Source organism: Lacerta agilis, chromosome 16, assembly GCF_009819535.1.
Source record: "Lacerta agilis isolate rLacAgi1 chromosome 16, rLacAgi1.pri, whole genome shotgun sequence".
In the NCBI taxonomy this organism is placed as follows: domain Eukaryota; kingdom Metazoa; phylum Chordata; class Lepidosauria; order Squamata; family Lacertidae; genus Lacerta; species Lacerta agilis.
Genome location: NC_046327.1, coordinates 34,631,783 through 34,644,738, shown reverse-complemented (window position 1 = coordinate 34,644,738; position 12,956 = coordinate 34,631,783). Strand labels below are relative to the sequence as shown.

The following is a 12,956-nucleotide window of genomic DNA, read 5'->3' as shown; positions in this document are numbered from 1 at the left end:
CTACCCAAAATTAGTTGTACGACACATCCTTTAATATGATGCCCCCTGTTCCTGTGGAGCTACACAAAACCACCCCATCTAATTGCTTGTTGTGATGGGCTATCAGCTTCTGAACTCACTTCAGCCTCGACTCATTCAAGGGTTAATTCTGAGACTGAACTGAATTGAAATGGGACACCTGTTGGGTCACTATGAGAACAGGATGCTGGACTAGATGGGTCTTTGGCCTGATCCAGCCAAGTTCTTCTTGTGTCCTTACAAAGGAAAGTGAGCAACATACCAAGAAGAGGAGGTCTTGAGACTGTTGTCTCTTAGGGTGGTTCTATAGAGTTCTAGGGTGGTTCTATAGGGAGGTTCTATACATTGGCTGTTGCTCAAGTTCTTGCCACCCAACTTGGCAGGTGGATTCTTGAGATGGGGGCAGCAATCTTTGTCAACATTTGGATGCTAGCCACCATTTTGAATCAAGCTGGATGACTAAAAAGTCACTTAGAATCATAGAATCATAGAGTTGGAAGAGACTACAAGGGCCATCCAGTCCAACCCTTTGCCAAGCAGGAAACACCATCAAAGCATTCCTGACAGATGGCTGTCAAGCCTCTGCTTAAGGACCTCCAAAAAAGGAGACTCCACCACACTCCTTGGTAGCAAATTCCACTGTCCAACAGCTCTCACTGTCAGAAAGTTCTTCCTAATGTTTAGGTGGAATCTTCTTTCTTGTAGTTTGAATCCATTGCTCCGTGTCCGCTTCTCTGGAGCAGCAGAAAACAACCTTTCTCCCTCCTCTATATGACATCCTTTTATATATTTGAACATGGCTATCATATCACCCCTTAACCTTCTCTTCTCCAGGCTAAACATACCCAGTTCCCTAAGCCGTTCCTCATAAGGCATTGTTTCCAGGCCTTTGACCATTTTGGTTGCCCTCTTCTGGACACGTTCCAGCTTGTCAGTATCCTTCTTGAACTGTGGTGCCCAGAACTGGACACAGTATTCCAGGTGAGGTCTGACCAGAGCAGAATATAGTGGTACTATTACTTCCCTTGATCTAGACGCTATACTCCTATTGATGCAGCCCAGAATTGCATTGGCTTTTTTAGCTGCTGCATCACACTGTCGACTCATGTCAAGTTTGTGGTCTACCAAGACTCCTAGATCCTTTTCACATGTACTGCTCTCAAGCCAGGTGTCACCCATCCTGTATTTGTGCCTTTCATTTTTTTTGCCCAAGTGTAGTACTTTACATTTCTGCTTGTTAAAATTCATCTTATTTGCTTTGGCCCAGTTGTCTAATCTGTTAAGGTCATTTTGAAGTGTGATCCTGTCCTCTGGGGTATTAGCCACTGCTCCCAATTTGGTGTCATCTGCATACTTGATCAGGATGCCCTCAAGCCCATCATCCAAGTCATTGATGAAGATGTTGAATAAGACTGGGCCCAAGACAGAACCCTGTGGCACCCCACTAGTCACTTCTCTCCACTTTGACATGACTTTGTCCAATTTTTGGTATAGGCTCTGTCACCTCTTGATATATCATTGCCACACTAGGTTCCTGATGTGGGGGTAGCTGACTTCATTGCCATTTGGATGCCAGGTGTCATTCTGGATCAATATGGCAGGCCAAAACATCACTTTTGTGTGACTTTGCCCATATATTTTTTTTACACAGGTAAACCCACCTGTTGAGACATCCTTGCCATGAAGGTTCCTGAGGTCAGGGGTCTACATCAACGTGTAGGTACCGGTGCAATTTTGAATCTGGATGGTGGACAAAAATGTGACTTTTGTATTATTGCATCCATAGAATCATACAATTGTAGAGTTGGAAGGGACCCTGAGGGTAACTTTTTGGCATAGGTTTGGCAACCTCTTGAGATATTGCCGACAAACTTGGCATGAGGTTCCCACCACGAGGGCAATTGTCTTTGTTGATATTTGGATGCTGGGCACCATTGTGATTCAAGATGGTAGACTGAAATATGATTTTGGCATGACTTAGCGTTCCCCCCCCTTTGGTTTTTTTTTTTTGCATAGGTTTAGCTACCACTAAATATATCATTGCAAAACTCACCATGAGGCTTACCAAGGCCAGGGCAGCCACTGTTTAGATGCTGGGCACTATTTTGAATCAAGTTGGAGGACTGAAACATCTATGTGGCATGACTTCACCCATGTTTTGGCATAGATTTGGCCTCTTGAGATTGTTCCCAAACTCAGCTGTTGGCCCTGGAGAAGGAAGGCCTTCTCTGTGGCAGCTCCTAAGTTGTGGCATTATAGGTTTCAGCAAGGGCTGAAGACACCGACTTCTTTATCCTGGCATTTGGCCCACCCTATTTCTGTGACTGTAATGTGTGTGTGCTTCTAATTCTGAGTTTTAAATTGTTGTAACCTGCCATGGGACCTGCTGGTGGAAGCCAGGCAATAAATGCAAACAATAACAGCTACAATAATAACCGCTCAATAAAGAAGTCACCTTCCAGGTAATTCCTAAAATCTTTCACAAACTTTTTTTTATTTAAAAAAACTGATCCACCAGTGCCCTTGGTTGCACATAATGCTGGCATAATACAATGTTGTGGAAATTAATTTGTGCATGAGCTGCAGCTTCAGCAATCCCTATTTTGCTTCCTTTGTAGGGCAGGGCACAAACCATGGAGCAGCAGCTTAGGGGTTATGTGTGAACGAGCATTTGCAACCTGTTTTTCTCAAACAAACATCTATTAGAAGCCAAGGCTTATTCGTAAAAAGAGACAGTAAGAAAAAACTTAAGATCATTTCAGCCATATCCAGTATGATTGTAACAAAAACAAAAACAAAAATTCTTCCATTAGCACCTTAGAGAGCAAGTAAACTTAGTTGGTCTCTAAGGTATTACTGGAAGTATTTTTTAAATTTTGTTTCAACTACGGCAGACCAACATGGCTACCTACCTGTAACTAGAACAGTATGACTGTATTATTGCCAGAATTGTTTGTGAATTACATTTTAAGAATGATTAAAATTATTTTATATAATATTTAATCTAGAAATGTTAGGATTTATCTTTCTTTCTTTCTTTTTTTATCTTTCTTTCTTTTTTATCAATCTTTCTGCGACGTGTGTGGATAGCCCAAGACTTCACCTCCTCTCAAGGTGCTCCCACCTACAATGTAAGGATACTTGCTGAACTGACATTTTAAAACAGGTCTCCACTGTATTTGTAATGCATTTATTTCTGTGACTGAGTTAGAACAATTTCTTGACAGGTAATAATAACTGAGGCTCGAGTCAGTTTTCTAGCATCCCTGCCGACACCAGGATATTGTGTTTCTTCTACAAGTCGCACCCTGCAACGTATTGAGACAGGTCCTGACCTTGGCAATGTAATCTCCACGCCACCCTGGAGGGGAAAATGAACAGATAACAACATTCATTGTGCATGCATGTTATCAGCTTCAAACACAGCTAGGTTGTCCGTTTTCTCCATTTGGATTGAAGCTGGCTGAGGGTGAGGGGAGAATGCATCAAAACACAGTTATATCACAACTGGATCGATATAGTTTGTGGCTTTGGTTGTGTGCACACTGCTTCACAAACCAGTGGTGGGAATACTCTGGATACAGAGAAAACATGAGTGTGCACAATGCTTTTGTTTCATCACTTGACTTGTTTACCCTCTACCTATGCAAAACTTTCTTAACTAAAATAGATGTGTTAAAGAACATATATTAATTAATATCATCTAACACAGGGGTTATCAACCTGGTCCCTACTGCCCACTAGTGGGCGTTTCAGGATTCTACGTGGGCGGTAGGGGGTTCTACGGCACAAGCTGAATCCTCCTTCCATCGAGCACTGGTGGGCGGAAAGGAAATTTTACCATCAAGAAAGATGCATTAGTGGGCGGTAGGTATAAAAAGGTTGACTGCCCCTGATCTAACAGATTGCCATGGGCCCCCCTTGAAAAACTGAAACACAACCTAGACTGTGTGCTTGAAACACAGGGATGTCGTTCCCCTGCTGTCTTCCAACTCACATTTTTACATTACAGACCTGGGGAGGGGCGGGTGGCGGGTTGGGGATGTCTTCATCCAAGGCTTGTTACCTGATTTGTTTCCCTGTACATACAACCCCCCAAAAGACTTCTATTCAGCTTCTATTCTGTTCATCTGTACATTTGCAATGACTGTCTCAACAAGTGGACACACCTCAGCTCAACCGTGGCTTCCATTTTCAAATCAAACAGGAGTATTTCTAACATAATTGAGGCACCCTCATATTCCCCAGCTCAGAGAGAACTTGTGCTTCTGCAGTGATTGTGTGTTTAGGGTGCCCCTCCACCTCTCACAAGGGAAGACCCTTCTCTCAACAGTTCACGGACTTCTTACCAGGCACCCAGTCCATTAGGTGAATTGTCAACTACAATCTTAGCACAAGCCACGTCTACGGCGATGTTGTCCGTCAGCAGTTCTGCAAGGAAAGCAGATGTGATAGGAGCATGAAGGGGCCCTGTTGGGATGTTATAGGCCTGGTGCAGTTTTGAAGGGACAAAAGAGATGTAAAAAGGGCCAAACAATATTGCCTGATGCTCCCATAGTTGCAACCTTTTCACCCCTCCCGCCTGGCATGGCTCCTATGAGGCGGTCAGAAATGCAACAGGTGTAGCTTCCTCCAGCATGGGAAAGCCGTGATGGTGGGATGAAATTTCTGTCTATTTTGCAAATGCTAAAGAAACAGGAGCTGCCAGGAAGAAAAAACAAGTAGCCATCCTAGACTGACCCTCTGTCCATTAGCATGCAGCTTGAAATGGCCTTTTGTATCCAGAGAGTAAAAAATGGGGAACAGTCCCTATACACTTACTAATTCCAAGTCAAATAAATATATCTTCTATGATCTGACTTCACAATTTAATGTCCACTACATGTGGAACTTGAAATCTCCTGGGTAGGAGGGCTGCATTTCCCAGCCAGCAGATACATCAACATATGAATAAGCTGGTCAAGCTAGACTGCTAACCCACAGCTATCTGACTTTTTATCTTTGGGGGTGCAAATGCCACACCTGCAAAGAGCTGAAGCAGAATGCTCCAGGGTGAGGAAGGACAACTGATCCTTTCTGTCTCCCAGAAGCAATTGATGTGCTGTGCATCACAATTTAGATTGGGGTGGGGAACCTGTGGCCCTCCAGGTGTCGTTTGGTTCTAACTTCCACCAGCCCTGGCCAGCAAGACCAATGGTCAAGGATGGTGGGAATTGTAGACTAGCAACATCTGGTGGGCCGAAGGTTCTCCATCTCTGAATGAGGCAAATCTCCCTCCAGGGGAAGCCGATTCTCACCAGAGCATTGAATTCCGCATATGTTGGAACTTGGCTCGCTGGGACTCTGGCACCAGTAACGGCTGTTGATCTGGAAGATGCCATAGTCAGCACTGCCGTCAGAGTCGTAGTGTATGGCCTCGGTATTGTAGCTGCTCTCATGACATGCTGTGCAGACCCCTGAGACAGAAGGCATGATAAGATCAGAACTAAGTGTGCAGATTCTGAGGAGGATGCCCCATTCTTCACACCCACATGTGTTTCGAAATCCCGCCTTATCCAGCTGTCCAGTGAGTCAGTGTGCCAGGCGTTGGCTACTGTCCAACAAGAAGTCACAGGAAGCTCAGGTGTTTCTTCAAGCACCGGCTAAGCCCAAACTGAGCAGGTTCATAGCTGGTGCCCCCACCCTTTTCTGCCCTGTTCCGGGACACTTGAGGAGCTTGGCTTCCTCCCCACAAGCAGGACCAGGGATCGTTGAGAGATCTTTCAGGGTGGTGATCTCCAGAGAGTATTTACTGATTTCCCTTTAAGTACAGCAGCCAGATGCAAAAGAACTCCTGCACTTTTCCATAGTTCACTAAAAAGGAGGAGATTTCAGAAACTCTGTTAACATCTGCTGAAATGCCCTCTTCTGCGCCACCATTCAAGGTGCAGGAGTCTTCTCCTCTTCTGCATCTGGCCACTCTGTTCTGAATCCTGTAGGTTCAACATCACATTCCTCCTCTTTCTCCGGGGTCTTGTCTATTTCTGGACTCGTCCCATGAAAACACTCTGTGAGGTGAGTGGGGCTGAGAGACTTCAGAGAAGTGTGACTAGCCCAAGGTCACCCGGCAGCTGCATGTGGAGGAGCGGAGACGCGAACCCAGTTCCCCAGATAACGAGTCTACCGCTCTTAACCACTACACCACACTGGCTCTCCAGTGGCAGGGAACCTTTTTGGCTCCTTCTCCGACTCCACCCCACAGACCAACTTTGACACATGAGTGGGACAATTCACTCATCAATCACATGGTGTTAACACGACATCAGATGACTGGCAGGTGTGTTGTCCAACTTTGGGAAGTGCTGACCAAAGGGCTTGCAAAGTGCTTTGAGCCAGCCAGCTGGCAGGTGCGTGCAAGCCCTGGGTGGCTGATCCAGCAGGCTTCAGCTCTCCCACCCATCGGCTGGCTGGTTTTTAAGGCACTGGCTGCATGGGTGAGCTCCCTGTGGGAAACTCTCTTGTGCAGCACATTCAGCAGACTTCAGCTGACAGATGAAAGAGTCGAAGCTGGCTTCCTCTGCACAACCAGGAGTGTATTTAACGGTTTCTGACTGTGCATTGGCTACCACATTTAGCATCAGGTGTGAGGCAGGCGGGTGTGGTTTTGGGAAGACAGGCTTGCAGGGCAAATTTAAAACCCTGCTAGATTTAAGACAAAATAGTACTGTAGTAGGAGTAGGAGTAATTATTTCAGTTCTGTTCCACCCAACACCTCTGAACAATTCCATCTCCAAGAAATGTTCCTGGCTCCATCACATCCACCCCTACGCTGCATCCTTCCACTTCTCTGTATGTGGATGCACAAACCACATTCTTCACTCCTTCACACAGTGGCGGAGCTTCATGCTCTGGCACCGGGGGTGGGGAGCAGGTGGGGGCGGGGCTGGCCTGCTTCCCAGGGGTGGGGCACACCGCCCAAAGGGGTGTGGCACGTGTTCTGGGGGTGTGGCGCCCAGCCTGCGGGGGCGGGGTGGCCAGCGCAAGCGGGGGGCAACTGCGATGGACCCCACCAGGATTGCGCTGCCCGGGGTGGTGCGCTCCCATCGCCCCCCTTCCTCCGCCCCTGCATTCACACACATCATTTACACCCTATTCCTGCAGCCCTATAAGGTAAAAAGGTAAAGGAGCCCAGTCAAAGGTGACTATAGGGTGCGGCGCTCATCTCGCTTTCAGGCTGAGGGAGCCGGCGTTTGTCCCTAGACAGTTTCCTGGGTCATGTGGCCAGCACGACTAAACCACTTCTGCCCAACGGGACACTGTGACAGAAACCAGAGTGCACAGAAACACCGTTTACCTTCCCGCCTATTTATCTACTTGCACTGGTGTGCTTTCAAAGTGCTAGATTTGCAGAAGCTGGGACAGACAGAGCAATGGGAGCTCACCCCGTCATGGGGATTCGAACCGCCGACCTTCCGATTGGCAAGCCCAAAGGGCTCAGTGGTTTAGACCAGAGAGCCACCCGTGTCCTATAGCAGCCCTGTAGCAGGATGCAGCATAGCATGTTCCAAGTTAGCTATAGAAATGTGGAGGGAGGCCACCAGCTTCCTCTCATAATTACAGCTACACACCTAGTCAGTCAGACCCAAAAGATCAAGTACTCTCCCCAGATGTAGTGCACAGCTTCCTGCCGCTGCTGCCCCCCGCTGCGCCCCACTCTCAGATAAATTCTTTCTTTTCATAATGCTTGCCTAGTCAGTACCCAGATGCCCCCCCAATGGACTTACAGTTGGCCAGGCTATAGCCAGCGTAACCATCTAAGCCCAACTGCTGGAGCCTCTGAGCCAGCTCACAGCGGCCATAGACCATGCCTTCTCCTGTGGTGAGGAGACTGGCGAGGAAGGGCAGCAGCCAAAGAGCCTTCATCATTGTAGTGCAGGAGGTCTAGGTGGATGGTGAGGGTGTCACGCCTGCTTTTATATAGGCTCTTGGGCACTCCTCTGGAAAGCAGCCAAGGTCTGCATGATGTTGCCAGACCCTGGAGGACGTTCACCCTGACCTTGCTTAGCTAATCAGCACGTGTGTGTCAACAAGAAGAAGGGGACATGACTCTCTGGGTCCCACTCTGTAGCTCCAGGTTCCAAGCTGTATTACTCAATTTTAATTAATTCATTTTTTTTAAAAAAAAGTATTGCCATACTATATTTTATAAATTCACAATCTAATCAATTTAGAATTTTTGCTTTGATGTACAAATAGGGTAATTTATGAGAACTTTCTATGGTTGGTATTCAGCTAAGTTACTCAGCGTAGACCCACTGAAATTAATGGACCTAACTTTGCCATGTTCATTACTTTCAATGGGCCATATTCAATGAAATTTTTGCACTAGTGCAGAAGTGTAGAAACTTTTTGGCTCCATGGGCCAGATCCTGATCAGGATCAGCTTCGCAGGCAAAAGGCAGGTGGATGGGGAAGTCTAACCTGCTGGGAGCCTCTCTCCACCTGGCCTAGGGCAGGGCCTGACAGGTTTCATAAGAACTGCTGCTGCTGCTGCTGCTGCTGCTGCTGCTGCTGCTGCTGCTGCTGCTGCTGCCCAGCAAGGGCTGGGGTATTTGGGGGAAAGTTTTGTCGGGAGTTTTTGTTGTTATGGATATTAATTTTTTGTGTCTTTATTTTTATGTGGAAATTGTTCAGTTTGGTTATGTATTTCATAGAATCATAGAGTTGGAAGGGACCCTGGGGGTCATCTAGTCCAACCCCCTGCGGCTGTCCAATACAGGGATCAAAACCTGCAACCTTGGCATTATCAGCACCACACTCCAACCAACTGAGCTATCCAGGATGTAGTTTTTGATGTGTTTTGTTTATTTTTATGACTACTTTGCTATGTTTGTAATTATGTAAATCTTTTCATATTGTAAGCTGCCTTGAGTATTGTTTTAACTGTGGAAAGGCGGCTTACAAATAAAATGATGATGATGATGATGATGATGATGATGGGGCCCCCTTTCAACCACATGACACCTTCTTTCACTATAGCAATTGGCTTTGCCTCTGCTCTTGACAATTTCCATGGTCTAGTCCAGGCATGTCCAACAGGTAGATCATGATCTACCAGTAGATCACTGGATGTCTGCGGTAGATCACTGGTAGATCATTGGCTCCCCCCAAAGAAGCTGAACAACAGTGGCTCCCCTTAAAAAAGCTCAACATTTAACCTCCTCCCTGAAAAAACTCAACAACTTTGATCCGAAACTTTCTAAAAAAAAACCTCAACAACTTTGACCTGAACCCCAAAAAAAGATCACTGCCAGTTTTTAACTCTGTGAGTAGATCACAGTCTCTTGGGAGTTGGCCACCCCTGGACTCTAGTCGAAAGGACTTTCCTATGGCTGTCGCCTGACTTTCACCACCTTATCTTATCTTATCTAATCCTATCTTCCCACCTCATGAACCCAGAGCAAACAGTGGGGTATGATGCCCTCTGATTTGTTCCCTGCTTATTGTTTTTTTTTCCCCAGTGGAAAATCTGGCACCTAGTTGTTTGCAAAGGCAGTCAGCTGGCTCTGGTGGCACAGCCTGTTCCTTCACCGCTGGGAAGGGTAACGAGTATTTTCATGTCTGTGTATTCTTGCATATTAGTTCTTCAAAAACAGGTCTTGGTGGCCCAATATTTTGTGGCACAACCCTGCTAAGGGTTCCCAGCCCATGAGGTAAAGGGAGCCCCAGCTGACAAAGCGTCCAGGTGAGTTGAGCAGATGTGAGAGTTGGGCAGTAGGGCCAGGAGGCCAGGACAACCCACCCTGCCTCTCCTTTCCTTGACCCAAGCTTTCAATAAAGTAACTTGAAGCACAACAACAAGTATGTGGGAAGAAAACCAGGAGGGCTTTCCAGTGTTTTGAACTGTCCATCACGAGTATACCTATCTCTCTGTTGGACAGGAGTCTTGGCTGTGTCTGAGGTACAATGAGCTCCTGGGTCTCTAGGGACAAATCTTTTCTCTTGAGGCCAAGGTGGCAGATTTGAAAAAGCGAAGAGAGGCAGAGCGGTTGATGGATGAGGCTTTCAGGGATGTTATAGCTGTGTCCCACTCCCAGAATGGCAGCTCCGCTGCTGTCAGGGAGAATGACGATCTTAGGGAAGCAGCGTATGACTCTGAGGAAGAGGGCAGCTGTTCCTCCAAAGGGACCCATTGCTTAGGGGATGAACAGCCATCCTCTTGAACCTCTTGTGCCAATGATACTTATCCACTGGGTGAGTCAAGTGATTTAAGTGCTTGAGGACACTTGAATCCTTCTGGCCAGAAACAAGGAAGCTAGATTAAATGTTCCCTACCCAGGCTCCCTCAGCATGTGAGAAGAAAGGGATCCCTCCATTTTTTTGACAGAATTAAAAGCCTGGTAGATGAAGGCAACACTGTGGATGTAGCCTATCTTGATTTCAGCAAGGCCTTTGACAAGGTGTCCCCTGATATTCTTGTAAAGAAGCCGGTAAAATGTGGGCTAGACAATGCTACCATTCAGTGGATTTGTAACTGGCTGACTGACCGAACCCAAAGGGTGCTCATTAACAGCTCCTCTTCATCCTGGAGAGAAGTGACTAGTGGGGTGCCACAGGGTTCTGTCTTGGGCCCAGTCTTATTCAACATCTTTATCAATGACTTAGATGATGGGCTTGAGGGTATCCTGATCAAGTTTGTAGATGACACCAAATTGGGAGGGGTGGCTAATACCCCAGAAGACAGGATCACACTTCAAAATGACCTTAACAGATTAGAGAACAGGGCCAAAGCAAACAAGATGAATTTTAACAGGGAGAAATGTAAAGTACTACACTTGGGCAAAAAAAATGAAAGGCACAAATACAGGATGGGTGACACCTGGCTTGAGAGCAGTACATGTGAAAAGGATCTAGGAGTCTTGGTAGACCATAAACTTGACATGAGTCAACAGTGTGATGCAGCAGCTAAAAAAGCCAATGCAATTCTGGACTGCATCAATAGGACTATAGCGTATAGATCAAGGGAAGTAATAGTACTACTCAGGGGCATAGTGAGCCGCTTGGCTGCCGGGGGCGGCAACCCAAGCGACACCCCTGGGGGGCGGGGCGACGCTCCGTGCGCATGATGTCATGACGCATGCGCATGGACCGTGGCCTCTGCGAAGGCCAGCAAGGAGGAGCGTCACGCTTGTTTCACCCCTCCTCGCTGGCTCCCCCCTCTCCATTCCCTGGCTCCGCTCAGGGAGCCCAACCAGCGGCGAAAAAAGCCGCTGAAAGGAGGAAAGCCCCCTTTCAGCGGCTTTCCCCCCCACTGGCTGGAGGCAACGATCGCGGGGGGCCCTTCCGAGTGTCACCCCCCCAGGGCGCTACATGGGGCGGCCCGCCCCCCACCCACCTTGCTACCCCCCTGGTATCACTGTATTCCGCTCTGGTCAGACCTCACCTGGAGTATGTGTCCAGTTCTGGGCACCACAGTTCAAGAAGGATACTGACAAGCTGGAACGTGTCCAGAGGAGGGCAACCAAAATGGTCAAAGGCCTGGAAACGATGCCTTACGAGGAACGGCTTAGGGAGCTGGGTATGTTTAGCCTGGAGAAGAGAAGGTTAAGGGGTGATATGATAGCCATGTTCAAATATATAAAAGGATGTCATATAGAGGAGGGAGAAAGGTTGTTTTCTGCTGCTCCAGAGAAGCGGACACGGGGCAATGGATTCAAACTACAAGAAAGACGATTCCACCTAAACATTAGGAAGAACTTCCTGACAGTAAGAGCTGTTTGACAGTGGAATTTGCTGCCTAGGAGTGTGGTGGAGTCTCCTTCTTTGGAGGTCTTTAAGCAGAGGCTTGACAGCCATCTGTCAGGAATGCTTTCATGGTGTTTCCTGCTTGGCAGGGGGTTGGACTGGATGGCCCTTGTGGTCTCTTCCAACTCTAGGATTCTATGATTCCCCCTTCCTCTGGAGCTACAAAAGCATCCTTTAGCTACAGTTTCTATCTGAATTTCCAACCAGTGACTTATTTGCTCATTTGTTAGACTCTGCAGTTTTTTATCTAAACGATATGCTGTCAGCAATTGTGTTTAATGCTTATTGTGTCTTGCTTAGTGACATCACTGGGGCCTGCCCCATGACATCAGCAGGGCCTGCCCGTGGCTCTCAGGTTGGGGCACTGGAATCTCTTGGTCTGGGATGCTCCTGACCTGGGAACTCCAAGCACAAATGTTCATCCATGTGCAATAAAAAGGATGTCTGGAGGGGCCCATAGGGTTCTTTAGCAGCCAGCATGACCAGTCTGAGAACAGCCAAGCCTGGAAAATATACTTTGTTCCCAGACTGAACCAGTAACAGTTCTTTTCACGTGAAAAGGGCAATATTCATCCCAGAAAATTGACATGATGCTTTTATGGCAGATTGTTTTAGATCGGAGAGTGAGGAACCTGAGACCTTGGGATCAAATGCGGCCCTCCAGGCCACTCTGTGTGGCCCCTTGGACTTTCCCAGGCCACACCCCTCCCTGGCCTGCTCTGCACCCTACTTTGCTGCTTTTTCCTGGCAGGAACATGCCTTGAATAATGCTTCTTGTTTGCTTGGACGGGAGATGGAGATGGATGTGTGCAAAGGTCACCCCTGTTGCTCCATTGACTTTCATTCTGGTCATGCTCAATACTGGCAGGTGACCCCTCTAGACGGTTCCCCACCTCTGTTTTAGAAGTATCAACAACACTGCTTTCATGACGTGTGCCTTGGCTGCTTTGTTCGGATTTGCTTCCAAGTTCAACTTCTTTTCTGTGTATTTTGCTTTGTTGATCTGCGCATTTCATGCATATACGGTCGAGACACTGGGTGGGATTCAGCTAAGTTGCTGTGTGTGCAGAATGAGGCCAACTCACACAACCGGACTTCCCTCCACTCTCTCCCCTTCTTGCACCTCCCTAAATCTAGAGGGTATGGGGAACTCC

The 12,956-nt window shown here is 47.4% G+C and overlaps 1 protein-coding gene across 1 annotated transcript; it reads right to left on the bottom strand.

Moving 5' to 3' along the window:
* Positions 1–3,310: 3,310 nt before the first annotated feature.
* LOC117061253 (lysozyme C, milk isozyme-like) lies at positions 3,311–7,941 on the bottom strand. Its single transcript, XM_033173969.1, has 4 exons — positions 7,782–7,941; positions 5,316–5,474; positions 4,368–4,449; positions 3,311–3,379 (listed from the first exon to the last, which is right to left on the bottom strand). The coding sequence occupies exons 1-4, from the start codon at positions 7,921–7,923 to the stop codon at positions 3,313–3,315; spliced, it is 450 nt and encodes a 149-aa protein (XP_033029860.1). The 5' UTR covers positions 7,924–7,941; the 3' UTR covers positions 3,311–3,312.
* Positions 7,942–12,956: the final 5,015 nt, after the last annotated feature.